The sequence below is a fragment of the Bos mutus genome, chromosome 25, assembly GCF_027580195.1.
Source record: "Bos mutus isolate GX-2022 chromosome 25, NWIPB_WYAK_1.1, whole genome shotgun sequence".
Lineage (NCBI taxonomy): Eukaryota > Metazoa > Chordata > Mammalia > Artiodactyla > Bovidae > Bos > Bos mutus.
This window is the reverse complement of record NC_091641.1, coordinates 14,962,495-14,989,805: the sequence shown is the minus strand read 5'-3', so window position 1 is coordinate 14,989,805 and position 27,311 is coordinate 14,962,495. Positions and strand designations below refer to the sequence as shown.

General features: G+C 54.6%; 2 protein-coding genes across 4 annotated transcripts; both read left to right on the top strand.

Annotated features, from left to right (window-relative positions):
- On the top strand, nucleotides 1-22,729 carry SETD1A (SET domain containing 1A, histone lysine methyltransferase). The gene is given in 20 exon segments (XM_070362996.1): nucleotides 1-143; nucleotides 724-888; nucleotides 1,091-1,186; nucleotides 2,933-3,203; nucleotides 4,775-4,896; nucleotides 5,131-5,360; nucleotides 5,647-6,401; nucleotides 6,404-6,492; nucleotides 6,650-7,432; nucleotides 7,947-8,123; nucleotides 8,245-8,332; nucleotides 9,108-9,265; nucleotides 9,393-9,480; nucleotides 10,769-11,110; nucleotides 18,223-19,281; nucleotides 19,707-19,879; nucleotides 19,972-20,082; nucleotides 20,262-20,381; nucleotides 22,131-22,268; nucleotides 22,364-22,729. Coding segments are annotated over 19 exon segments (5,124 nt in total). The 5' UTR covers nucleotides 1-143; nucleotides 724-738; the 3' UTR covers nucleotides 22,538-22,729.
- An 873-nt stretch (nucleotides 22,730-23,602) lies between these two features.
- HSD3B7 (hydroxy-delta-5-steroid dehydrogenase, 3 beta- and steroid delta-isomerase 7) lies at nucleotides 23,603-27,263 on the top strand. Of its 3 annotated transcripts, none has more exons than XM_070362995.1 (7): nucleotides 23,603-23,835; nucleotides 24,189-24,356; nucleotides 24,581-24,736; nucleotides 25,025-25,133; nucleotides 25,265-25,310; nucleotides 25,669-25,831; nucleotides 26,336-27,263. In XM_070362995.1, exons 2-7 carry the CDS (start codon nucleotides 24,191-24,193, stop codon nucleotides 26,746-26,748), a joined length of 1,053 nt encoding a protein of 350 aa, XP_070219096.1. In that variant the 5' UTR covers nucleotides 23,603-23,835; nucleotides 24,189-24,190; the 3' UTR covers nucleotides 26,749-27,263. The 3 variants fall into 3 exon arrangements, with proteins under 3 accessions (XP_070219096.1, XP_070219095.1, XP_005887045.1); XM_070362994.1 differs by having other exon boundaries at nucleotides 23,614-23,835; nucleotides 25,211-25,310; XM_005886983.3 differs by having other exon boundaries at nucleotides 23,697-23,835; nucleotides 24,185-24,356; nucleotides 25,211-25,310.
- Nucleotides 27,264-27,311: the final 48 nt, after the last annotated feature.

Genomic DNA, 27,311 nt, shown 5'->3' with positions numbered 1-27,311 from the left:
CGCCGGGGAGGTGGTGGTGGGGGGGCGCCGCCGCCGCCACCGCTGCGGGGCCGGGTCTCGCGCTGTCGCCGCCGCCGCCGCCGCCTCGCGCCGCTGAGGTGCCGCGCGGGGTGGGGGGAGGGGGAGCCGCTCGCCGCGAGCGGGTGAGTGGGGCCGCGCCGCGCGTGCGCGGAGATGGGGGGGCAGAATGCGCCGGGGCGGGAGGAGAGGGCAGCGGCGCGCGTTTCCCCCACCCCCCGCTCGGATTCAGGGCCGAAGCCGGGTCTCGGGCTCGGTCTCGCGGTGTTTCCAACGCCCCGAAGAGGTGCCACTTCTTGGCCAGAGGATTGGGGCGCGGGGACGGGAGCGGTGTGTGGGAGCGGGAGCCGGGCTTGGCCTGGGCCGCTGGCCGGTGAGGAGGCGGGAGGGGGCGGGGCCTGCCAGGGGGCGGGGGAGGGGTCTTGCGCCGAGGCCAAGTGGGGCGCGCGCTAGGGAGAACGGGAAGGTAAGGGGGCGCGAGATGGGCCTGGGGGCCAGAGGGGAGAGTTGGGAGGTGGAGAGAGGATGGGGTGTTATGGTGAAAGAAGGTACTTGGGAGAAAATCTGGGGGAGCCTCGGGTCATGGTGAGTGAGGTATGGAAACTGAGGTGATGAGTTACCTGGAGTCGGGGCTAGTCAGTGAGGGGCAGCAAGGGAGTTGGGCCTAAGTCGTGAACCCCTTTGCTTATCCCTCTTTCCTCGCAGTGTAAATGAGCAAAGATGGATCAGGAAGGTGGGGGAGATGGGCAGAAGGCCCCGAGCTTCCAGTGGCGGAACTACAAGCTCATCGTGGATCCTGCCTTGGACCCTGCCCTACGCAGGCCTTCTCAAAAGGTGTACAGATATGATGGAATCCACTTTAGTGTCAACGTGAGTGTCCCAGGCCTTCCCCAGATCTAGGGAACTCAAACCCGATCTCCTCTGTTATCTCTGCTCATAACCTAAAACCTGCATTCTTTAAAGTGGGCAACCAGAACCCAGCTTTCTTGCTCATGGGTCTCCAGAGGGGCTCTAGAGATCAACACTGTGGTTTCACCTTGAGCTGTCTCTCTGTTCCTGATTATTTTCCTAGGACTCAAAGTATATACCAGTGGAGGACCTCCAAGACCCCCGTTGCCACGTCAGGTCCAAAAACAGAGACTTTTCCCTCCCAGTCCCAAAGTTTAAGGTACGTTTCTGCTAATCTCCTGGTGTGGTGGCCCTTGGAGGGTGTGGGGGCTCCATCCTGGTAGTCTAGTCTTAATGTAGCATAGGGAAAGGGGGTTTTCCTAGTGAAAGAGTCTAATAACAGACCTAATAATTTCTGAGGCTATGAGACTGAGTTGTTGTGGACAGGAGGTGTGTTTATTTTCTAGAAAGGTATAGGCTAGGTGTCCCAAAAAGGGTGTTAAACTTTTTGAAGGATGAAGACAGGTCAAGCTGCTACACCTATCACTGTGTACCTCTAGACCGTGCATAGCAAAATAGTACCCTTTGTATTACCCCAATTTCTCAGTTAAGGGGAGTGACAGTGCCAGGGACTCCATCCCTGGAGTCCTCTGTTCCTGTCTCTCACTCTGTGTTTTTTCCTCAGAGGATTCCCATGTCTTTGTCCAGGCGGGATACTCATCAGTCCTTGGAGGACTGAGTCTAGAAAACTGGTGGTTCTTAATCTCCTTTGTTAGCTCTTTATTCTTCCTTTTTAATAAGTCACTTGTGGGGTTCCCACATCCCTCTTTTTTCACATTGTATACTTTTCCTGGACAATGTCTTTCCCATCCACAACTTTCACTATTACTGAAGTGTTAATGACTTCCAGATCTCTTGAAACTCCAGACTTATTTGCCTGGTGGAGGGACAGCTCCATCTGGAGGTCCCAAAGAAATCTCAAGCTCAGGAGATGTAAAACAATTATCCTCACCCCCTTTGTCCTGCTTTTCTTTCCATTTTCCTTTTGCTGATGAATGGCAACACCGTGTACTCAGCTGCACAAGCTAGAAACCTGGTGTCATCCTGTGATTCTTCTGTCCTTAATCTGTCACCAGGTCGTGCTGACTCTTTTTCTAAACACATCTCTCTCTTTTTTTAAACATTAATTTTTCTATTTCTGTTGCCATTCCTTTAATACCGAGTCTTATGTTCACTTTCCCTGGTTTCCCTGCCTCTGTTCTCTTCTCCGTTTATTGCTGTCATGCGTCTCTTTGGTTTTGCTGTCATCTTATTTTACTTTTATTGGCAAGTTCACATTTTTGTGCATCGGCATGTATGATTACTAGTCTGGCCAGCCTCATCTCCTGCCTCAATAGTGCATACCTGTGCTCTCTCGTACTGTGCGCTTTGCAGTTTCTAGGCGATGCCAAGTTATTTTACAGTCGTGTGCCCTACAGGTCCTGTCATTATGGTGAACTCCTGTTTATCCGAAAAGTCCAGTATGAATAACAGCACCTTTATGAATTTTTCCTGCCTCCTCTCTGAGCAAAGGTTTCGTTCTCTGGGCTCCCAAACACCCCGTCTACACCTTTGTTGACACTTGTTGTGTCACGTTGTGATTGTGTGTGTCTGTCTGTCCTGTCTGCATTTCTGCATAGAACTCTCTCTTTTCTCCATCTTTGTATTCCTAGTGCCCCGTCCTTGGGAATCACTTAGTGAAAGCTGAGCTAGTGAATTATTTTCATATAACTGGTTCTTTCTATGAATGTTCTCACTTTGTACATTTCTTTTTCTGGTTCTTGCCATCATTCTGTGCAGAGAATTCAGGGAAGAGAGAGGTCAGGACAGATGTATCCTTTGTTGGGACCCCGTTCCCCATCCCCTTGCCTCTTGATTTCTCCATTCTCTCTCTCTCAGCCTCATGGATCTCGCTAAAGTTTCCCAATGGGGCAAGGCGTGGTGATCAGTAGTGAGACTCCAGACTTAACTCCTGTCCTCTCCACAGCTGGATGAGTTCTATATTGGACAGATCCCATTGAAAGAAGTGACATTCGCAAGGCTGAATGACAATGTGCGGGAGACCTTCCTGAAGGATATGTGCCGAAAGTATGGTGAGGTGGAAGAGGTGGAGATCCTTCTCCACCCCCGTACTCGCAAGCACCTGGGCCTGGCCCGCGTGCTCTTCACCAGCACTCGGGGAGCCAAGGAAACAGTCAAAAACCTCCACCTTACCTCCGTCATGGGCAACATCATCCATGCCCAACTCGACATCAAAGGTGAGGGCTCTCTCGCTTGCTGCCCAGGGTTGGGCTCCGACGGACCTGGCAAGTAGTCAGGTCCATGATTTCTCCTCTGAAACTCTTGGGCCACGTGTTTCTCACGTCAGAATTTTATAGAGAGATTATGGTACAGATACCGGCTTCTGTGTGTTGACTCTGTCAGGGTTGGGGCAGCACCCTCTGGTTTAATGTATGACTGTATTTTGTGAGAAACAATCTGAAGAGTCATACTGGGTAGGATGAATAAAAACGATGGTAAATAGCCTCAGATCAGGGTTTGGCACCAAGTTCTAAAAAACACTAGGTTTTGAGTTTTTTTGGTTTTGAAATTTTAGATGAAGAATTAGGGACATATATAGGTGAGTGATGGGCTTCCTTGGTAGCTTAGATGGTAAAGAATCTGCTTGCAGTGTGGGAGATCCAGTTTTGATCCCTGGATTGGGAAGGTCCCCTGGAGAAGGGAATAGCAACCCACTCCAGCATTCTGCCTGGGGAATTCCTTGGGCAAAGGAGCCTGGTGGACTACAGTTCATAGGGTCCCAAAGAGTCAGACACGCCTGAGGGACTAAGCAGCAGCAGCTGAGGTGAGTGAAGCAGTCTGGACTTCTGTGCTAAGTAGCAGTAGGGAGGGGTGGGGACTGGCAGCTGTCTAGTGGCATCTGAAGGTGCGAGCTATTAGCTGACACTAGCCAATTTGTCAGAGAAGGCAATGGCACCCCACTCCAGTGTTCTTGCCTGGAGAATCCCAGGGATGGAGGAGCCTGGTGGGCTGCCGTCTATAGGGTAGCACAGAGATAGACACGACTGAAGCGACTTAGCAGCAGCAGCAGCCAATTTGTACATGGGGATGAAGACTAGCAGATTTTTAAGCCAAAAATCCAGTTTTTTGTGTGAAATCTCGTGGGTTTTGTTTTTGTTTGAGATATTTGTTTATTTGGCTGTGCCCGGATCTTAGTTGCGGCATGCAGGCTCTTTAGTTGTGGCATGCAGACTCCTAGTTGCAGCATGTGGGATCTAACTCCCTGGCCAGGGATCAAACCCGGGCCCCCTCCCTTGGGAGTGCATGGTCTTAGCCACTGGACCACTGGAGAAGTCCCAAACTAGTGGGTTTCTCCGTCACCCTTCCCAATACTTTAAGTGATTGTGTAGGGCAAATAAATCACAGTGGTGGGCTGAGTTTAACCTTCAGGCTGCCATCATACTGCTGTAGTTAATAGGATGAGGAGGATGGTGGGGGCCAGCTTGAGATGACTGGGTTTGAATTCAGGTTTCACCACTCTGCAGGTCAGTTTTCTTTAAGCCTTTACGATAGAGTTACGGATGCTTTTCTCTTCTGGTGATTGTCGAACATAGTAACAGACATTAGAAGTATTTTTGTAAACTATTAAGGGCCATTTGGTATGTTGTTTGTAGTAGTTACCAAGTAGAGACTAGGTAGCAGAACTTAAAGCTCCTAGACTCCAAGAAATCTTAGCAAATTGAGGCCTGAGGAAAAAGTGGGAATACAAAATCTGAAAGGAGTTGTTTCTTCCATCTGAGTCTCTCGGTTTCCATTCTCTTCCCTCCAGGTCAACAACGAATGAAATACTATGAACTGATAGTCAACGGCTCCTATACCCCTCAGACGGTGCCCACTGGGGGCAAGGCCCTGAGTGAGAAGTTCCAAGGCTCTGGTGCAGCCACGGAGACGGTGAGAAGCTCGTAGTTGGCGACGCCCTTGCCCCACAGGCGCAGTACTTAGATGCCAGGGGCAGCCTTTGGGCAGTTCCGGACTTCACTGTTAAAGTATAGGAAGAGCCAGAGAAAGGACGCCTCACTGGTTTCCAAAAGCAGGGGATCGGGGTTCTTGGTTTGGTGAAGGTCATGTTGTCAAATGGTGCTTGACCTCTTCTGGTTTCCCCCTACCGCACTCTCTCCCCCCCAGACCGACTCCCGCCGCCGCTCCTCGTCAGACACAGCTGCCTTCCCGGCAGGCTCGGCTGTGGTGGGCACTCCCGGCAATGGCACCCCCTGCTCCCAAGACACAAGCTTCTCCAGCAGCCGACAGGACACCCCGTCTTCCTTTGGCCAGTTCACCCCTCAGTCCTCCCAAGGAACCCCCTACACGTCTCGGGGCAGCACCCCCTACTCTCAGGACTCTGCCTACTCCAGCAGGTGCAGCGGAAAGCCCCTCTGAGACCCCCAGAGGCGGGGAGCTGCCTGGGAAGAGGAAACCCAAAGTCTCAAAAGAGGGAGTTGGGGATAATTGGTCTTATTGGTTCCTTGCGGATTCAGCCAACACACCCCTGTCCTCGGGGAATTTACTCTGTGGCTAGGAACCCAACAGCCATTAGATCTCCCTTTGGGGGCAGTGTAGAAGGGCTTTGGGTGCTGATGGCTGGGGCAGTGGGGTTTGGTCATACAGAGCTGCACTCCGCTAACCGCTGCACATTTCCTCCAGCACCACTTCAACCTCCTTCAAGCCCCGGCGGTCAGAGAACAGCTACCAAGATTCCTTCTCCCGCCGCCATTTCTCCGCCTCTTCGGCCCCCACAACCACCTCTGCCGCCATCTGCGCCACCACTGCAGCCACCGCCTCCGCCTCCTCGTCGTCCTCGTTGTCTTCGTCCTCTTCGTCGTCCTCTTCCTCCTCCTCCTCTCACTTTCGTGGTTCCGACTCAAACTACCCAGCGTATTACGAAAGCTGGAATCGCTACCAACGCCATGCTTCCTACCCACCCCGCCGGGCAACTCGGGACGAGCCCCCCGGGGCCTCTTTTGCCGAAAATACCGCTGAGCGCTTCACGCCATCCTACACCTCCTACTTGCCCCCCGAGCCCAACCGGCCTGCTGACCAGGACTACCGGCCTCCTGCCTCCGAAGCTCCACCCCCAGAGCCTCCAGAACCTGGTGGAGGAGGGGGCGGCGGGGGGCCCAGCCCCGAGAGAGAAGAAGCTCGAACTTCCCCGCGCCCAGCCTCACCGGCCCGTTCTGGCTCCCCAGCCCCAGAGACCACCAACGAGAGCGTGCCCTTCGCTCAGCACAGCAGCCTGGATTCCCGCATTGAGATGTTGTTGAAGGAGCAGCGTTCCAAGTTTTCCTTCCTGGCCTCTGACACCGAGGAAGAGGAAGAGAACAGCAGCACAGGCCCAGGGGCTCGGGACACAGGGAGCGAGGCCCCTTCTGGGTCTGGTCACGGGCCCTGCACACCCCCTCCAGCCCCGCGAGTTTTGAGGATGTGGCACCTACAGGGAGTGGAGAACCAGGAGCTACCCGGGAGTCGCCCAAGGCCAATGGACAGAACCAGGTGAGTTTGGGGTCTGCCCATGAAAGTGCCTGGGATCTGGGAGAGCAGACTTGGGCCCGGGGGGAGAAGGAAGGGAACTGGGCAAGAGAACAGAGATTTGGGGAAAAGTCCACAGAACTGGCGGTAGGCTCCTGTGACCGTCCTTTGCGCCCCACAGGCTTCTCCATGCTCTTCCGGAGAGGACATGGAAATCTCCGACGACGACAGGGGCGGCTCACCCCCTCCGGCCCCGACACCCCCCCAGCAACCTCCACCCCCTCCGCCGCCACCTCCCCCACCCCCTCCTTACCTGGCTTCCCTTCCCCTTGGTTATCCTCCCCACCAGCCTGCTTACCTCCTCCCCCCACGACCCGACGGGCCGCCGCCTCCCGAGTACCCCCCTCCTCCTCCGCCACCCCCCCACATCTATGACTTTGTGAACTCCTTAGAGCTCATGGATCGACTTGGGGCTCAGTGGGGAGGAATGCCCATGTCCTTCCAGATGCAGACCCAGATGTTAACTCGGCTCCACCAGCTGCGGCAGGGCAAAGGATTGACCGCGGCCTCAGCGGGTCCCCCCGGTGGGGCCTTTGGGGAGGCCTTCCTCCCATTCCCACCCCACCAAGAGGCGGCCTACGGCCTACCATACGCTCTGTACGCTCAAGGGCAAGAAGGCCGAGGGGCATACTCCCGGGAGGCCTACCACCTGCCTTTGCCCATGGCAGCCGAGCCCCTGCCCTCCTCAGTCTCAGGAGAAGAGGCCCGGCTGCCCCCCCGGGAGGAAGCAGAGCTGGCCGAGGGCAAGGCCCTACCCTCGGCAGGCACCGTGGGCCGTGTACTGGCCACCCTGGTCCAGGAGATGAAGAGCATCATGCAGCGAGACCTCAACCGCAAGATGGTGGAGAACGTGGCCTTTGGAGCCTTTGACCAGTGGTGGGAGAGCAAGGAAGAGAAGGCCAAGGTGAGGCCCAGTGCCTGGGACTGGAGAGACCAGGGCTCCGTTGGTGGAAATAGACCTCTGGCTTCTTCAGGCTACACAGCTCAGAAAAGAGAGGTGGTCAGGGTGAGTGGAGAGACTAGGTGCTCAGTGGTCCATACAGCTGAGCACAGGGGGGTTGGAGGGTACCCAGAACAGTAGAAAAGGGAGGCGTCTGAAGAGTGGGAAGAGCTTTGTCCTGGTTCCACCGCTGCCTCGCGGCAGACGAAGCCCGTAGTCTCTGGGCTTCACTCTGCAGTGTCTCCATTTGTAGAGTGGGAGTGATAGCAGCAGCTTTGTGAGACTGGTAGACGGAGTGAGCGGACTATTGAGAAGATGCCTGTACAGGGGCTGGTGGAGGGAGGTGTGGCGTAGATGTGTGTCAAATGGAGAAGTGAGTGGATGCCTTTCTGTATTCCTGGGGCCTGGGAGTAGTTCTCAGGCAGGAGGCAGGAGGGAGCGCCTGGGTTCTGGGGCTCAGTCCCCCTACTGCCTGCAGCCATTCCAGAATGCAGCTAAACAGCAAGCCAAGGAGGAGGATAAAGAGAAGACAAAGCTCAAAGAGCCAGGCCTGCTGTCCCTCGTAGACTGGGCCAAGAGTGGCGGTACCACCGGCATCGAAGCCTTCGCCTTTGGATCAGGACTGCGAGGGGCCCTGCGGCTGCCTTCTTTCAAGGTACCCGGAATTGTGATCTTGCCTGGTTGGGTGGGGAGAGAGTTGAAAGCGGGGTTCCCTTCCTTAGAATAAGGGTGGTTGGGAACCATGAGTGTTTGGGTTTTCTCTTTTCATCTTGTAGGTAAAGCGAAAAGAGCCTTCGGAAATTTCAGAGGCCAGTGAGGAAAAGAGGCCCCGGCCTTCTACTCCAGCTGAGGAAGATGAAGATGGTGAGTAGGTCAGGTGAAGGAAAAAGGGGAAAACAGTCTGCTTAGATTCTAATGGCCTTCCCTGGTGGCTCAGACGGTAAAGAATCTGCCTACAATGTGGGAGACCTGGGTTTGATCCCTGGATCGGGAAGATTCCCTGAAGAAGGGAATGGCTACTCAGTCCAGCATTCTTGCCTGAAGAATTCCATGGACAGAGGAGCCTGGCAGGCTGTAGATTCTGATAGGAAACCAAGAGGCAGGGGTGAAGGGGTGAAGGTGTCTTGAGGGCAAGAATCCAAGTGAAGATTTGAAACAAAGTTATAATAAAGCAGCTCTTTGAAATGTGAAGTTAGACAGGTTATCCACCCAAAGTTACCATCTAATGCTTAAGCCTGCTTGCACCCTTCTTATCAGTCTAAGTCTGAGCTGTATAGCTTGATGGCTTCTGTGGCTTGGAAACTTCCTTACTGAATCTGGTCTGCTTCCCTGGAGACCTGTTGACTTTAGTACGACTTTCTTGGGCCAGATATTAAAAGAAATCACCTCCCTCTTTCACCCAGCCCAGAAAAGGATGAAAGATAAAATGGGTCCAGTGTGTTTAAAACTGTGTAAAGTGTGAAGGAACTCTGCAGTTTGTATGTTTCTCTACTGAGCCTCCGCTTCTTGTCTGTGAAACAAGGTCTGTGTTATGGGACTGTGAGAAAGGCCAGTGGTTGTGTGTGAAGAGCTCCTTTCACCAGATGGGGCTGTTACTGCTGGTGGTAAATTGCGCCACCTACCCCTCTTCTGGACCTAGATGCTGAGCGAGAGAAGGAGGTTGGAGAGCCAGGCCGTCCGGGGACCAAGCCCCCGAAACGAGATGAAGAGCGAAGCAAGACCCAGGGCAAGCACCGCAAGTCTTTTGCTCTGGACAGCGAAGGGGAGGAAGCATCCCAGGAGTCCTCCTCAGAGAAGGTGAGGAGCCTGCGTTCTGAGTTCCTGCCGCCATAGCCAGCTTCTCTCTGCGCTGGAGCCCCGGTGGCCACGCTTCCTAGAGGACCAGTTGTTCTTCTGTTAATTCCCAATTGTCCCTTTCCCTAAGGATGAGGAGGATGAAGAGGAAGATGAAGAAGATGAAGAGCGTGAGGAAGCCATGGATGCTGCAAAGAAGGAGACAGAAGCATCAGACGGTAAGCACCCAGGGTGTGCAGTTGAATCCTGGGAAGGGAGAGATTCACCCACCCGTCCAGCCCTTTCCTTGCCCGTGTAACCTGCCCGCTGGATCAGCTAGCCATCTTTGCCTTCCCCCACAACAACCGCCTTTTAGCCTCATTCTTTGGAACCCTTGGCCCACTGCAAACAACACCCAGAATACTGCCTCCTGCTTTCCTCTGAAACAGGCCCTCCCATGAAGACAACCCAGCGTGGCCTGTTTCTCTTCCCAAGATAAGGGGGCTGCCTTTCCTGCTGCCCCTGCTGCTGCCACACCGTGCCTTTCCCGCTTTAGGCACTGCTCTTCCCATAGAGCCGGGCCACCAAGCTCTGTCACCTTCTTCCCCTGCCTGCAGCTGCTGTCACTGAAGCCAGCTCTGTGCCTCAGTTGAACACGTGTCTGTCCTTTCGCATTTATTGAGGCCTGGGTACATGGTTCAGTCTCTCTTCATTCCTTTCTTCAGAAATAGATGCTGAGGCCCTGTTGTGAGCCAGGCACCGTTCTAGGTATTAGGACATAGCAGTGACCAAGGCAGAGGTGGTTCCTGCTCTTCTGAAGCTGGCGATCAGCCAGAGGGGAGGCGGGCACTTGACAAACAAGTGGACGAATAGCAGCACTTCCAGTGGAGAGACATGCTTTGAAGAAAATGAACTAGATTTATGGGGTCGGGAGGAACAGGCTCAGGGAATGGGGGAAAGATGGGCTCTTTTATAGCTGATGGTAAAGAGATGTCTCCAAGTGGTGCCATTTGAGGCCAGAATTGTAAGAACGATGGTCTGAGAGCTTCCATCTCAGGAGAGCAGAGGGCAAAGTCATCCGCTAAGAGTGAGGGGCGCAGACCCCTTCACATCCATGTGGTCACCAGTTCCCGTCAGTCTTACCGCCTCAGTGTCTCTTCCAAGGGCACCATCTTCTCTTACCTATGACGTCCCCACTCAGCCCCCAGGTCTGCTGGGCGAACTCCTCCTTGTTCTTCTTGACGTCAGCATTTTCTTCACAAGGATGCCTTCCCTGATTTGATCCACCAGGCAGAATCCGGGCCTTCCCATTGCCTGCACTGTGCCACCCCACCCCCCAACCCTTCATACTGGAATTTATCACACTGTAGGCCAATCGTGTGCCTCTCCATCTCCTTGTGGGTAGGAGTCCCCAGCACCTAGCACGGAGCCTCACATATCCCTAGTAGTGACTCAGTGAATGAACCCACAGCTTGACTAAGTGAGGGGTCTTCTCACCTCGCCTGACTCCCCGTTCTGGATTTCCAGGCGAGGACGGGGAAAGCGATTCGTCCTCCAAATGTTCTCTGTATGCTGACTCAGATGGTGAGAACGATAGCACGTCGGACTCTGAGAGCAGCAGTTCCTCCAGCTCCTCGTCTTCTTCATCCTCTTCGTCTTCATCCTCGTCCTCCTCCTCCTCATCTGAGTCCTCCTCAGAAGAAGAAGAGGAAGAGGAGCAACCAGCAATCATACTCGCAGCATTGTCGCCCCCTAGAGATGTCCCCACGCCCCTGTCAGCACCTGCAGAGGAGCCCGAGCCAGAAAGGGTTGAAGACTCCCCAGTCACACCTCTCCCCGAACAGGAGAAGTCTCCTGTGAGACCTGCAGGTAGGTGGTGGGGAGCTGCTGTCGAAGTCTTTGTGTATGTGTGTGTCTGTGTTCATGGGAACGGTGGGGTTGACATTTATTAATTGTATGCACATGTGTGACTTCGTTGGAAAACATGCAAAGTTGGCCAGGAGTCACCTTCTCCTGTCACTCGTCCCTTGAGACATTTATGGCCTGACACACTTAGATCACACTGCCAGAAACAGTTTTCTGAGACGGACCAGGTGTTTGGCTACTAAAAACAGAATGGTCTCTTCTCAAATAAGTTAAGGAGAGAATTCCCAATTTAGTAAATTTCTCCTCCTCATTTTTTCTTAAGCCTCTTCCTTAATGTGTAGTATATACCTGGGTTTAAATGGACAGATTGGATAGATGATAACTATTAACAACGTGAACTGAGAAGTTAATTCTGTCTTTGCTTTTCTTTGTAAATTTGTACATTCAGTTGTCATTTTATATCACACATGTAATGTGTCTTGCTGAGTGAACTGTTGTTTCAGGCAGTAGCTACTTATTTATTGAATGGGGGCGAGGGATAGGATAGTGTGCACAATAGGCCCTGTTTTCACCCTCATGAAACTTACCATCTGTAGGAAGAGACAGTTTAGTCTCTCCTTAAAAAAATACTTAAGAAACTCTGTGACTACAAACTGTAAGGGCCATGAAAGAAAAGTCTGGGTACTTTGAGAACCTGAGCACATCTGTGAGGAAGTCTTCCCTGCTGAAGCACCACTGGGCTAGAATCAAGCCAAGGCAGGCAGGAGAGTGTGTGCAAAGGCCCTGAGGCAGAGGAAATGGTGTGCTCGAAGATAAAAAGGAAAGCTAACCTGGGGAGTGAGAGTAAGGGGGAGCTAGGGTGGCCTAAACTGAAGAGATGAGCAAAGACTGAATCATGGAAAATGAATAAGCCTTGCTAAGAATGTGGGCTTGATGTTGAGGGCATTCGAATGCCATCAGAAGACTGACGTGATTATATCCATGTTTTGAAAAGATGCAGTGCAGAGAAAACTTGGAGAGGGGCCAGAGTGTATGCAGGGAGATTAAGAGGCTATTGCAGTAAGGCAAGCGGTGGTGGTTAATTTGGATTGCTCTCATGATGGCACCCCACTCCAGTACTTTTGCCTGGAAGATCCCATGGACGGAGGAGCCTGGTGGGCTGCAGTCCATGGGGTTGCTAGAGTCGGACACGACTGAGCGACTTCACTTTCACTTTTCACTTTCATGCATTGGAGAAGGAAATGGCAACCCACTCCAGTGTTCTTGCCTGGAGAATCCCAAGGACAGGGGAGCCTGGTAGGCTGCTGTCTATGGGGTCGCACAGAGTCGGACACGACGGAAGCGACTTAGCAGCAGCAGTAGCAGCATGATGGAATTAACTCAGTTTTCAAGTTCTGCTTTAGAGATGTGTGTGGCCTTCCAGAAATCTCATTTGAACCTTGTTGGGAATTTGTGGTCTGAGACAGGCAGTGAGCACAGGAAGACCTGTCAGCATTGATGCACCCTGTTCTGGTCCAGATCCCATGAGAGGAGGAATGGAGGCACTGATTAACCCTAAGACACCTTTCAGCCTCTTGAAGTCCTTGGGTGACAGAAGAGCCAATGGGGTCGCAGGTCAGGGGGTATTAATCGCAGTTCTCTTTGGGAGGGTAGGAAGAAAAAGCCGGATGTGATCAGATCTGCATGTCAGGAGGATCATTTTGCCAGAAGTGGGAGGATTTCTAAGAGGTGAAGAAGGAAGTGGGACAGCTGAGAAGGTTTGAAGGGATGTGGGTGAGCGAAGGGCCTGAACCAGAGCGGGGTGGTTACAGTGAGGACAGGGTGCGGGGAGCGGAAGTGGGAGGAGGGTTTGAGAGAAAGTTAGGAGCCAGAACCTCTCGGTTAAAGTACTTACCAGGAAAGGAAACTCAAGGAAAGCCAGAACTAGGGAGAAGTCTGATGCATTTAATTGGGGTCAAGTTTCATGTGCCTCTGGGACCTCCGGGTAGGAACATTGAATGGGCAGTTGGATCAATAGATCTGAAGCTCTACACCTGAAACTGTCACAACCTTGTTAGTCAACTATACTCCAGTATAAAATAAAATGTTAAAAAAGAATAGATCTGAAGCTCTAGAAAACAGTAGGTGGGAAATGCAATAGGTATTTGTAAGTAGAGGTGTGAATACATGTGTATACCTTGGAAGGATGTATGGAATGAGAGAAAGGGGCCAGAGCCTAACTGTTTTATAAGAGATAGTGGGCAGAGTGGAGCCAGAGGAGACTGAAAAGGAATGACCAGAGAGGTGGGAAGGAAACCTGAAGCTCAGGGTATCAAAAGGAGATTGTGGCCTGTATTTTTGGAAGGCCTTAAAAGGAAAAGTGAGTGTTGGATTTGTCAGTTAGGAGGTCACCAACTTATGAAATTGATAAGCTTACCTTGCCTTATCAATTTCAGTAGTGTGGCTCAAGTTAGAGGGTGTTAAGGAATAAGGGCAAGTGACAGATAACCATTCTTTTGGTAAGGGTAAGCTATGCTCGTGGAAGAAGAGAGTTGAGGGGGATGGTACCTAATGTTAGTGAACGTTTCTTGAGTAGGTCCCATGTGCCAGACTCTAGGCCTAGTGCATTGCAAATATCACTTTCTCATTTACTCCTCATAGCATCCCTGCTCCTCCCATTTTACAGATGAGGAATGTGAGGCTTAGTGAGATGATCAAGGTTTCCCAGCCGGGATTGGAGAGATGGCAGAAAAGTGCAGGGTTGATGGAGGGTTAGTTTTTCAAAGTAGGTGAGACTTGAGTGTGTTCATACATTGAAGGGAAAAGAGAGCAAGTGGAGGGACCAAGAGAGAGAGGAATACTTGCTGGAGTGGCACACCTGGGGAGGCGGAGGATGGACTCTGTAGGTCAGATGCAGATCTCTCTGTAAATGGGGAGACAGGAAGTTGTGGGGTCTTTGCCTGAAGGCCACCTTTTCCTCTCTTCAGTAGGAAGGCAGGACATTTCTTTTTACTGTGTGTGTATATGTGTAATTTATTTATTTGGCTCTGCTGGGTCTTAAATGCAGCACTGGGGATCTTTAGTTGTGGCATGTGAACTCAGTTTCAGGATGTGGGATCTAGTTCCCTGACCAGGGATCGAATCCAGACCCCTTGCCTGGGCAGCACAGAGTCTTAGCCACTGGACCACCAGGGAATTCTCAGGCAGGACATTTCTGAGAGTGAGGGGGCACAGGTGGAGCCTGGAACGTTGGGGTGAAGGAAGAGAGATGGGTTGGGTGGATTCCAGGTTAGGTAGAGGTAGTGGAAGGCTTCAGAAAGTAGCGTGAAAGGAGAGGACAAAGCAAGGGCCCCTGTGATCTGAAATGACCAAGAGTGAAGTTAGTTTAGGGGGAAGGTGATGGGCTGGAGGATGATAGAGGATGGGAAATTGAACAGGCATGATGGGGTGAAGTGAAAGGACTTGGAGAACTGTGGTCAGAGGATAGAGGTCAGAGTCACAGTCTGAGGTGGAGGGATGAGATCAGGTGTGTAACTGGTGGAGGGTAACTGAGGATGAGTGCCTATGAGAATCTGGCGAATAGGTGGGCTGTCAGAGCCCTCTAGTAGGTAGATGGCAGAGGAGAGAGAGGAGAGGAAGATGAAGGCCTTTAGAGAATGGTAGGAGAATCTGAGCTACCAAGGACACGACTGGATAGAGACCTGTGTGGTCTGATGGCCAGAGCCTGGAGAGGACTGGTCTGGTGGATCCCAAAGACAGGGGCCTGGACACCTTTAAATCTCGACTTTCTTGTCTTCCCATCTGGTACATCTGCTCTGCTGCACATGGTCGTCCTCTGCTTCTCCATTCCAGCAGAATATGTCTGCCCCACAGACAGACCGCCTCCTATCTTGAATCCTTATCCCCGGGGAAGTTTCTAGTTGGGATGGCTTGGGTCACACAGCCATCAGTTAGTGACGGCCTGGGGGCAGGAAGTGGGGTAGGTCATACAGTATAAACAGTGGCTTCTGGGAGTTGTATCAAGTGGGCAGGTACCCCGAAAGTTGTCTCCCAGAATTATGAAAGGCATGGCCAGCTTTCTTTCAGGACGGGGAGCAGAAGGGAAGTCTCTGGAAGAAGCTATGTTGGGGGAGGGATTGGGTTTTCTCCAAAACCAGGCTGCCAGGGGACACAGTAGGCTAGGGTGGGAGGTTGGGGCAGAGGAGAGGGCTGCCCTGGAGCACAGGAAAGGATTAGACAGGAGAGGACTTGTAGGAACTAGGGGACTGGAGAGCAGCACCCAGGGCCTCACTAGCTTCAGAGCGTGGGTTGCTCCTGGCTGACAGCCCGGGGGTGTCTGGAGCCTCGAGAGACAGGAGGCTGGGGGGATGTTGGTTGAGGCAGTGGAGGCATGTTGATCACTGCCTGCTCAGGCCAGACCTGGTGCTGGCTGCCCTTGAGCTCTGTGGATGGTAGAGCCAGATGTGGAACCATGGAGTCGCAGGCCAGAAGGTACAGAGTGGCATGGAGCAGGAGATAAGATCCCAAACTCAGATCCCAGGCTGCCCTGGGGCACAGGCCTTGTGCTGCCACTTGCTACCTGTGTGATTGGGCAGATTATCAACCTCCCTCTGCCTTGACTTTGTAAGATGGGGTTAATAATAGTACTCACATCATTGGCTTGTTGTGAGGATGAAGAGAGTATTTACTATAGTGAAAGGCTTGGGTTAGTGCTTGGCACAAAATTCCAGCTATTAATCTGGTGCAGCAAATTTGAAGCTGGCAATTGAGAGCCACCAGCCTTCTGGTTCTGAGAAGACATTAGCAGTACCTGAGGAAACTGGGTAAGTCTTCACAACGGTAGTGGCCTTGAGCTGGATTCAAAAGCTGTGTCCAGGCTTTCTGGATGGGCGAAAGGAATGAGGTGTTCTGAAAAAGGGACAGGGCCTTTGCTCACCTTTTGCTCACCCCCTGAGCTGCTGCTGTTCAGGCACAGCCCTCTCCCAGGGGCTGTCCTGCAGACCTGACCCATCCCTGTGAGGCCAGTCCATGGCCTCGCCCTTTCATTCTAGGCTGTAGCCAAGGATGTGAGCAAAGGGCCAGGGGCCTGAAAGACCGTGCCTCTTTGAATGGCATACACGTTTGTATATGTAGATTTAGAAAAGGTTTCCAAAGCCAAAAAAGTGTAATTTCATTGACGTGAAGGAAAAGCCCAAATAAAGTACCACCTCAGCTTCTTCCTTTCTCATTGGGTAAGACTCCAGTACAATTTTATAAAGCCTTTTGATACAAGATTCAGTTTCTTACACTGTATGTATTTTAACCTCACAGAACAAAGAATATTGTTTGTAGTCAAAATAATGGATACTATAATTCTGGGCAGATCTGGGCAGTTGCATCCTGGTTACAAAATGCAGCTGGCAAAAAAGTTGTCTGATGTCTGTCTGATTGTTGGATGAGGTTCTGTCACTACCAGTCTTGGTCAAAAAAAAAAAAAGACCAGAGTCCAAGTGTTGAGTTGAGGCGCCACCCTGCCCTTCAGAGTTGGCGCTGCCCCGTGTTTCATGTGATTGTCTCCTTGGACCAGAAGTTCTAGGAGGGCTTCAAAGGTGTTTGCCTCATACCCGACATAGTTAAAAGTGAAGTCGCTAGTCACATCTTACCAGACTCCTCCGTCCATGGGATTTTCCAGATAAGAATACTGGAGTGGGTTGTCATTTCCTTCTCCAGGGGATCCTCCTGACCCAGGGGTTGAACCTGGGTCTCCCACATTGCAGGCAGATACTTTACCATCTGAGCTACCAGGGAAGCCTTCCCATAGTTCAGTTCAGTTCAGTAGCTCAGTCGTGTCTGACTTTGCGACCCCATGGACTGCAGCACACCAGGTATTCCCATCCTGTCCCTGTCCATCACCAACTCCTGGAGTTTACTCAAACTCATATCCATTGAGTTGGTAATGCCATCCAACCATCTCATCCTCTGTTGTCCCCCTTCTCCTCCTGCCTTCAATCTTTCCCAGCATCAGGGTCTTTTCCAATGAGTCAGTCTTCACATTAGGTGGCCAAAGTATTGGCGTTTCAGCTTCAGCATCAGTCCTTCCAATGAATATTCAGGACTGATTTTCTTTAGGATGGGCTGGTTGGATCTCCTTGCAGTCCAAGGGACTTTAAGAGTCTTCTCCAATACCACAGTTCAAAAGCATCAATTCTTCAGCGCTCAGCTTTCTTTAAGATAGTCCAGCTCTCACATCCATACATGACCACCGGAAAAACCATAGCTTTGACGAGACGGACCTTTGTTGGCAAAGTAATGTCTCTGCTTTTCAATATGCTATCTAGGTTGGTCTTAACTTTTCTTCCAAGGAGCAAGCATCTTTTAATGCAGTCACCATTGCAGTCACCATCTGCAGTGATTTTGGAGCCCAAAAAATAAAGTCTGTAGCTGTTTCCATTGCTTCCCCACCTATTTGCCATGAAGTGATGGGATAAGATACCATGATCTTAGTTTTCTGAATGTTGAGTTTTAAGCCAACTTTTCCACTCTCCTCTTTTACTTTCATCAAGAGGCTCTTTAGTTCTTCACTTTCTGCTATGAAGGTGGTGTCATCTGCATATCTGAGGTTATTGATACTTCTCCCAGCTGTCTTGATTCCAGCTTGTGCTTCATCCAGCCCAGCATTTCTCATGATGTACTCTGCATATAAGATAAATAAGCAGGGTGACAATATATAGCCTTGACGTACTCCTTTGCCGATTTGGAACCAATCTGTTGTTTCATGTCCAGTTCTAACTGTTGCTTCCTGACCTCCATACAGATTTCTCAGGAGGCAAGTCAGGTGGCCTGGTATTCCCATCTCTTTAAGAATTTTCCACAGTTTGTTGTGATCCACACAATCAAAGGCTTTCCCATAGTTAGTGCTTAGGAAGTGTTTGCAGAAGGTATGAATGAGCAGATGCCAAATGCCTTCCTAATGAGGACATGGCAGGTGGGAGAGGCCAGTGTGTCTGGTGGAAGGTGAGGAGCAAGGGCGGCTGGGGTGTGGACTCCCAGAGGAGGCTGGCTGGTTGCCTGCCTCCAGCGAATTTCCGTCATCAAATGCATCTGATCACATTGGCCGAGAAGCTGACCCTCGCCCTTCTTTGTGCTTCCCTCCCCAGGTTCCACTGAGGAACCGCCTTCCAGTGCGCCCCAGCCTCCCCCAGAGCCACCAGCTGGACCCCCGGCCCCCACCCCCCGCCCCGACGATCGCCCCTCCTCTCCCATCCCTCTCCTACCCCCACCCAAGAAACGCCGGAAAACCGTCTCCTTCTCTGCGGTGGAGGAGGCACCAGCCCCAGAGCCTCCCCCCGCCGCCCTGCCACAGGCCAAGTCCTCCGGCCCTGCCTCTCGCAAAGCCCCCCGGGCTGTGGAGCGGACCATTCGCAACCTGCCCCTCGACCACGCCTCTCTGGTCAAGAGTTGGCCCGAGGAGGTGTCCCGAGGAGGCCGGAACCGGGCCGGAGGCCGGGGCCGCTCCGCCGAGGAAGAGGAGGCTGAACCGGCCACAGAAGTGGACCTGGCCGTGCTGGCTGACCTGGCCCTGACCCCAGCACGGCGTGGCCTGCCCGCTCTGCCCGCCGCCGACGACTCGGAGGCCGCGGAGACACCGGACGAGGCCGAGCGCCCGGGTCCCCTGCTCAGCCACATCCTCCTGGAGCACAACTACGCCCTGGCCGTCAGGCCGCCGCTGCCGCCCCCGCCGCCACCCTCCACGCCTGCTCCTCGTCCCTTGGAACCCGTTCCGGCCCCCGCGGCCCTCTTCAGCTCCCCGGCAGACGAGGTCCTTGAGGCCCCGGAGGTGGTTGTGGCCGAGGTGGAGGAGCCAAAGCAGCCGCCACAGCAGCAGGAGGACGGAGAGGAGGAAGAGGAAGAGGAAGAGGAGTCGGAGTCATCGGAGAGCAGCAGCAGCAGCAGCAGCGACGGCGAGGGCGCCACCCGGCGGCGCAGCCTCCGTTCGCACACGCGGCGCCGGCGGCCGCCCCCACCCCCGCCCCCGCCGCCGCCCCCCACCTTCGATCCCCGCAGCGAGTTTGAGCAGATGACCATCCTCTATGACATTTGGAACTCGGGCCTGGACTTGGAGGACATGAGCTACCTGCGGCTGACGTACGAGCGGCTTCTGCAGCAGACTAGTGGGGCCGACTGGCTGAACGACACCCACTGGGTCCAGCACACCAATATCCTAAGCCCCAGAGGCTGGCCTCGGGACAGGGAGACAGGCCTGGGGGTGGAGGTCGGGGGTCCTCCCTGGGGTCGCTGGCTAGGCACTGCCCTCCTGCGATCATTCCTGGGTCTGTGTTTATTTCCTTCCCTGTCCCGTTCTCTGCCACGTTCAGCTTGGGTATTTCTCCTCTGGCTGCCAAGTCACCATTTCTCTCTGTTTCATGCGTGTTTTCTGCCTTCTCAAGTTTTGGTGGCAGAAAAGGTGGAGTTTAAGACATTTCTGTCTGTCCTATCTTAACAGTGAGTAAACTCAGGCCTCCAACTAAAGCCAGTCAGTCACCCTTTCCATGGGCTGGGACTGGGCGGGGGGTAGAGAGGGGAGCAGAGCCCCAGGGATCTGGCTGGGGAGCACCCGGTTCTCTTCCTTGACACCCTGCACTCACCAACCTGAGCACTCCGAAACGCAAGCGGCGGCCCCAAGACGGGCCCCGGGAGCACCAGACAGGCTCAGCCCGCAGTGAAGGCTACTACCCCATCAGCAAGAAGGAGAAGGACCGGTACCTGGACGTGTGCCCTGTCTCGGCCCGGCAGCTGGAAGGAGTGGATACTCAGGTGAGTCTCTGCCTGGGCACCTGCCCAGTGGCAGCATCTTCTTTCCATGAGTTCTTATGTCACTTACCTCCTCCCCGGCCTGCTCCTCACAGGGGACTAACCGCGTGCTTTCGGAGCGCCGGTCAGAGCAGCGGCGGCTGCTGAGCGCCATTGGCACCTCTGCCATCATGGACAGCGATCTGCTGAAGTTAAACCAGCTCAAGGTGAGGGAGGAGTGGGAGCTGAGGAGGGCAGGGGCACTGTGGGAAGGTGGCATCACGGAGACCCCTAGGGGTGGTCGGGCACGAGTGGCCAGAACACTTCTGCCCCGGAGGTCTGAGGAGCGGCCAGCGGCTGGGTTGAAGGGGATTCCCAATGGCACAATCTGCCTTCTGCCCTCTAGTTCCGGAAGAAGAAGCTCCGATTCGGCCGGAGCCGGATCCACGAGTGGGGACTGTTTGCCATGGAACCCATCGCCGCTGACGAGATGGTCATCGAATATGTGGGTCAGAACATTCGCCAGGTGAGGCTGCAGCCCCTGACCTGACACCAGAACCACCCAGCCTTTGGGTGAAAGCCCATGCTCTCACCTGGCTCCCAGACTTAGCCAGTGACACCTGCCTGTTTTGTTCCCCTTCCTTCCTTCAACAACTAGTCATGGGTACTAGTAAACTAGCTTCCCTGGTGGCTCAGCAGTAAAGAATTGGCCTGCAGTGCAGGAGACGTAGGTTCCATCCCTGAACTGGGAAGATCCCCTGGAGAAGGAAATGGCAACCCACTCCAGTATTCTTGGCTGGGAAATCTCATGGACAGAGGAGCCTGGCAGGCTGGGGTCACAAAGAGTCAGACATGACTGAGCAATTAAACAGCAGCTGGTAAACTGGATGTTAGTGATCCAGTAACAAATACTGATGAATATTATGTCTCCCTTAAAGACCTCATGGTTTAGTGGGCAAGACAGGTACTGAACGGGTAACTCCAGTGAAGAATGATGCTCAGTTGATATGAAAGGAGATGTTCAGGGGGGCAAGGGCAGTAGGAGTGACCTTTAAACCAGAAGCTGAATGATGCTGAGGCATCCCAGGCCCGAGTTAGAGGACAGGGTGCTCCTCAACGTAGGAGGCATAGGTAAAGGCCTGGAGGCAGGATGGTCTTAGGAGCACAAGGAAGTCACTGGGAAAACTCGGGCCAGTGGCAGCAGAGTGAGGCCAAGGGGCCAGTGGAGGCCAGATGCCACAGAGCTTGGGAGTCGTGTTAATAAGATTGGACTGATGGTGAGAGAAGTTGCCGTGAAGCAGTAAGCAGGAGAGGATTTGGAGGTTAGTAAGCTCCATCTGACTGCCGTGTGAAGCGAGAACTGGGTGGGGCTGTTGCAGAGATCCGGACCAAAGGTAGGGGTGGCCTGGACAGGCAGTGGGTTTCAGGTAGCTGGCAGAACCAGGCAACCAGTTGGTTCTGAAGATGGAGGGCAAGGGCTGAGGCAAGACGGTTTCTCTGGGCACTGCCTTTAGCAGCTGGGAGTAGGAAAGGCTGCCAGCAAAGAGGAGGAGCGGGTGTGTGGTCAGAGGCCTCCGGTCAGGACAGTGCCCAGGGGATGTCTCATGGGTGACGCCCAGCAGTTCCACTGAGGTGGATTTTGGCTGGAGATAGGAGTTTGGGAGGAGTCACCCCACTTAACTGGCTCTCGGAGGCCTGGAAGAGAGTGAGTTTGCCCAAGGGGAGAGTGCAGAGGGTTTTTCTGGCTGATTACTGGGAAACGAGTTACTCCTCACATGAGAATGTGGGCCTTGACGTGGACAGCAGCAGCTGTAGGTCCTGATGTGGAAAGAGGGTCCTGGGAGAAGAGATGAGTAGGGTTCAGTCCATGAAATAACCACTGTCATCTCAGGAACCGTCCCAGCCCCCGAGAGTCTGGGGAATCCTCCATGGGCCAGGCAGACCCCCCCCAGGAGGAGCCAGTGGCTGCTTCTCCTGCCCCGTGGCTAGTGCAGACTTCCCTGGGGTCCTTCCTCTGGGTGCCTCTGTCATGACAGCAGCCAAGGGTATTGGGAGGTGTTCGTCAGAGGAAGTCCTGGAAGCAAACTCAGAAGTCAGCGCTTTGGGGTAGCAGGTACTGGAGGGAGATCTGTGGATTCAGGACAGGCTGGCGTGGCTCCCGGGCTGGCAGCTGGGGGACCATCTAGACCCCTGATCGCAGGGGCCAGTGGAGTCCAGCCTGGCCTGGCAGGAAGCTGAGGGGCAGCCCCCTGACCATCACCCCCTGTCCCGTTAGATGGTGGCCGACATGCGGGAGAAGCGCTACGTGCAGGAGGGCATTGGCAGCAGCTACCTGTTCCGGGTAGACCACGACACCATCATCGACGCCACCAAGTGCGGCAACCTGGCGAGGTTCATCAACCACTGCTGCACGGTGCGCTGGCGGGGGCCGGGCAGGGGGTGGCGGGAGGGTGCAGGGCAGGAGCTGGGGCGGGGCCGGCCGCCACTGACGCTGCCCTCGGCCCGCAGCCCAACTGCTATGCCAAGGTGATCACCATCGAGTCCCAGAAGAAGATCGTGATCTACTCGAAGCAGCCGATCGGCGTGGATGAGGAGATCACCTACGACTACAAGTTCCCGCTGGAGGACAACAAGATCCCATGTCTGTGCGGCACGGAGAGCTGCCGCGGCTCCCTCAACTGAGGTGGGGCAGGACTGGTGCCCTCACCCCTATTTATTCCCCCTCGCCGCCCTGAGCTCCCAGCGCTCCCAGCCTTAGTGGGCTCAGTGGGGCCCACCTGCCCCTCTTGGAATGTGGGCTTGGGGGCCCTGAGCCCAGCGAGGGGGCCTGAGTCCCTTGAGGCACCTTCTGCGGGACCCCTCTTGCCCCTGCCCTCCCTCCCATCCCCCCCAATTTTTTTTTCTTTGCGGAGAAGAAGCTGTAAATGTTTTGTAGCTGCCAGCAGCTGTTTCCTGTGGAAACCTGGGGTGCCGGCCTGTACAGATCCTGTTCTTGGGGGGCCTCCCAGCCCCCATGCTTTGTGTTAATGGGGACTCCCCCTCTGTGCCCTGCGTGCACCCCTCCCCAGTTTAGGGGTCTCTGGGGGCAGTGGCCATGTTCTCCCCCTGGAGGGGGCCCTGCGCCCCCAGTCCTGGGGACTCCGTGCCTGGAACCCTGCCTCATCTGTTCCTGCCAGACCCGTGGGTCACCCTCCCACCTGGTGTCTGGAAGCTCTGGCTTTGCCAGGCCAGGATGGTGGGGGGCAGGCCCTTCCTGTTGGGCTGGACTGTACATATGTTAATAGTGCAAACCTGACGCCACATTTTTATAATTGTGATTAAACTTTATTGTACAAAAGTGCTTGGTCAGTATCTTTGGGAAGGAGTAGGGTGGGATGGGGATTGAGGACAGAGGGTGGGACAAACGAAGATGGTGGGGGAACAGGTGGCCTGCAGTTTGACGTGGGTAGAGGGGCTTTGGGGCCAGAGCCTAGACCTGCAGACTCAGCCCCCATCACTTTGGGCCACCTGATAGGCTGGACCAACCATCCAGAAATCCCCGCCAAGGCCAGCCAGAGCCAGGCCAAGGTCAGGCCTCCCTTCCCTTCCCAGAACCACAGCTGCTGCTGGGCTCCGGGTCTCCTGGGAGGTCCACCAAGAGGGAAACACTGATGTCATGCACTGGAGTGAGGTCACCCTGCCTGCCCTGTTCTGCAGCGGCCAAAACCCCTACTCAGCACCCACCCAGCAGGTTCTGTTTCCCCATCCCCATTCCACAAGCTCTCTGCTGGAACCAGAAGCCCATGCAGCACAGAGTGGCCACCAGAGGGTGCCCTGTGGCAAGGCTGGAGGGCGGAGAGGTGGAGGCTGGGCTGGTCTCTGTTCCTGGAATGGGCCAGGAGGGAGGAGGAGCAAGCGGAAGGGGACCGTGTGGCGCTGGCCCAGGAGACACAGAAGACCGCCTCGGTGCCTAGTTAGGCGCCCTAGGACTCTGGCTGCAGGTAGGTCCCTTCCCCTAGCTCCGCCCTTCCCGCCTTCCTCTACCCGCTGCCCCAGCTCCCTGCCAACCACCCTTCATTTTTGGCCCCTGAACTTCTCCCTCTCCCTCAAACCCTGACCCCTTCCTCCATGCCAAGCCTGCCCCCTTATCTCGGGAACTGCAGCTGGTAGGGTCAGAGGGCAGGTAGCCTGGCCACTTGCACTCACAGCCACAGCCTCCAGAAAACGCTCCGGCCCCTGGATCATTGCTCCGGTTGACTGAGTCAGAGGCCCTTCTAGGAGGAAAGGGGCAGCCCGTGCTGGGGCAGTCGGCGGCAGGCCACCCAGGTGAGGCAGGGTGTCTTTCCCCAGCCAGGTATGGCCGACTCTGCCGAAACCCAGGAACTGGTATACCTGGTCACAGGTGGCTGTGGCTTCCTGGGGGAACATGTAGTCCGAATGCTGCTGCAGCGGGAACCCCGGCTCCGTGAGCTGCGCATCTTTGACCTACACCTGGGTCCTTGGCTGGAGGAGCTGAAGACAGGTGACTGGGGGGAGAGATGGGGGAGGGACAGCAGAGGGTGGGGAGGGTGTGGACTCCTTTCCGAGTGGCGGAAAAGATGATGCCTGTTATGTCTCTCCGGGGGAAGCAGATAGGATGAATGAGTCATTAGGAAAATGTGGCTCCTGAGGGTGTGGGCCAAGCCCAGCAGCTGGCTGATGGTCTCAGCTCTGACATTGCCTCCGCCCGCCCCTACCCGCTCCCAGGGCCCGTGCAGGTGACGGCCATCCAGGGGGATGTGACCCAGGCCCACGAGGTGGCAGCGGCCGTGGCCGGAGCCCACGTGGTCATCCACACAGCTGGGCTGGTGGACGTGTTTGGGAAAACCAGTCCTGAGACCATCCACGAGGTCAACGTTCAGGGTAAGCTGCTCCCTACCTGTTCTGACCGTGTCCTTAGTACTCCCTGGCCCGTGGCCTGATCTTGGCTGTTTGTTCCCTGCTCCCTTTTTGACCCTGACCTCTGATCACCCTGTGACAATCTGTCCCTTCTGCCCCTGTGGTGGCAGGCCGGTCCTCACTGAACTCTGTGGTTCTCCCCAGGCCTGGGGAAGGCGGGCATGTATCCTCGTCCAGTGTTGGGATGGGGAGGGGTAGAGGCAGATGGGGAGGAAGCTTCAGTTTGGACACACAGCCCCCTACCTCCCTCAGGCACACAGAATGTGATCGAGGCTTGTGTGCAGACTGGAACACGCTTCCTGATCTACACAAGCAGCATGGAAGTTGTGGGGCCCAACATCAAAGGCCAGCCCTTCTACAGGTGAGCTGAGGTCCCCCCAGTCCTTCCAGGGCCCCACCTCCCCTCAGCACTAAGAACGTTCCCTCTCCCCCTACTAGGGGCAATGAGAACACCCCCTATGAAGCCGTACACCGACATCCCTATCCTTGCAGCAAGGCCCTAGCTGAGCAGCTCGTCCTGGAAGCCAATGGAAGGGAGGTGAGACTTGAAAAGATGAGATGTGGGAGATGGGGCTGCCTGGCAGAGGCAGAACCTGAGCCTGTGGGCTTTTTTTTTTTCCTTCTGGCCACACTGCATGGCATGTGGGATCTTATTTCCCCAACCAGGGAATTGAACCCTCACCCCCTGCTGTGGAAGGGTGGAGTCTTAACCACTAGACCTCCAGGGAAACCCCTGGGTTTTTTTTGTTTGGTTTGGTTTTTGTTTTTGTTTTTCTCAGCATGGGCTCCTTTGCATCCTGCCTTGGTTTCCTTCCCTCTCCAACCCGAAGGGACCAGGGCGGAAAACAAAGCACAAGATCCTTGGTCTGAGCAGGGCGTGCCTTTTTTGCTCCCAGGTCCTGGGGGGGTTGCCCCTAGTGACATGTGCCCTGCGTCCCACCGGCATCTACGGCGAAGGCCACCAGATCATGAGGGACTTCTACCACCAGGGCCTGCGCCTGGGGGGCCGGCTCTTCCGGGCCATTCCAGCCTCTGTGGAGCATGGCCGAGTCTACGTGGGTGAGGCCCGGGCTGGGTGGTGGGGGAGGCTAAAAAAAAACAGGGGCAGGACTCGTGTGGTTCTCAGGAGTGGGGGGTGTTATATACTCTAGCTAAAAAAGGACAGTTTATACATGGGCCAGAGCAGACTCTGATATGTGGGCATCCTCTTCACAGGCCATAGAGGAAACAGCATCCTTGTGAGTGGGGAAGGCTGACATAAATACCAAGTCATAGGCTGAAAGTGTTGCAGTTTTGGGGGTAGCATCTCCTCAGGAGAGAAGAAGGGGGAGCATCTCCCCAGGACCAAGAGAATAAGGAACTGTATCCATACAGGCTGGCCTAGGGGAGCACCTGGCTAGGCAGCCTTCAGTAGGGCTGTAGTGACGTGGGTGGTATCTATGCGGACCCGAGAGGGTGGCTTGCTCATGCGCTGGCCCAGGAGACAGCAGCATCTGTGTGGTTACCAGGGCACTCAAGGACATATTCCCCCCCATTCTCTCCTCGGCACCCCCACCGCCACAGGTAACGTGGCCTGGATGCACGTGCTGGTGGCCCGGGAGCTTGAACACCGAGCTGCCCTCATGGGCGGCCAAGTGTACTTCTGCTATGACAACTCGCCCTACAAGAGCTATGAGGACTTCAACATGGAGTTCCTGGGTCCCTGCGGACTGCGGCTGGTGGGCACCCGCCCACTAATGCCCTACTGGCTGCTGGTGCTCCTGGCCGCCCTCAACACCCTGCTGCAGTGGCTGCTGCGACCGCTGATGCTCTATGCGCCCCTGCTCAACCCCTACACGCTGGCCGTGGCTAACACCACCTTCACCGTCAGCACCGACAAGGCTCGGCGCCATTTCGGCTACGAGCCCCTCTTCTCCTGGGAGGAGAGCCGGACCCGCACCATCCGCTGGGTGCAGACCGTGGAGGGCTCAGCCTAGTGACAGAGCAGCTGGGCCCAGAGCCTGGCATGGCGCGGCATCATCAGGTCCCAGAGCCCTTAGACCCTGGTGGGGAGGGCAGGCTGAGCCAGAGGAGGGGGCTGATGCCAGACTGGCGGTCCCAGAGCCCTCCACCTTGGAACCCAGGAGCCTTGAGCCTGTGTCTTAATGTCCCTAAGTTCTAGGGCAGGGTTTGGGGGCAGGCATGTCTGTGTCTTCACTCTCAACTCAGGCCTCATGGCTGCTTAGTGAGGATCTGACCGCCCTGATGTTCTCAACGACACCATCCCATTTCTGGCTTTCCGAGCAGAAAGTGGGCAGAAATCCTGCAGGCCTTCATTGCTGGCTCTTGGATGTCCTTTGTGATCCTCAGGCCTGGTTTCAGAGTAAAGACGCTCTCTTAACTCTTCCCACCACCTTGGTCCCTGCTTGGGGGTCACAGTCCCATGATTTTAAACATTTATTACCTTTAGACATCTATCTTTTAATACTTGTCAATAAAGGCTGAGGAAGTCTATGTATTTTTCCCTTCTTGCCCCCTACTCTGCCTGAGGTTGCCCCAG

What these genes read in the sequence shown, in the direction of transcription:
- HSD3B7 (XM_070362994.1), top strand. Translation starts at nt 24,191, where the DNA reads ATGGCCGACTCTGCCGAAACCCAGGAACTGGTATACCTGGTCACAGGT. An exon ending in CCACGAGGTCAACGTTCAGG is followed by an intron (nt 24,737 to 25,024) that starts GTAAGCTGCTCC and finishes TACCTCCCTCAG; the next exon opens with GCACACAGAATGTGATCGAG. An exon ending in TGGAAGCCAATGGAAGGGAG is followed by an intron (nt 25,311 to 25,668) that starts GTGAGACTTGAA and finishes TTTTGCTCCCAG; the next exon opens with GTCCTGGGGGGGTTGCCCCT.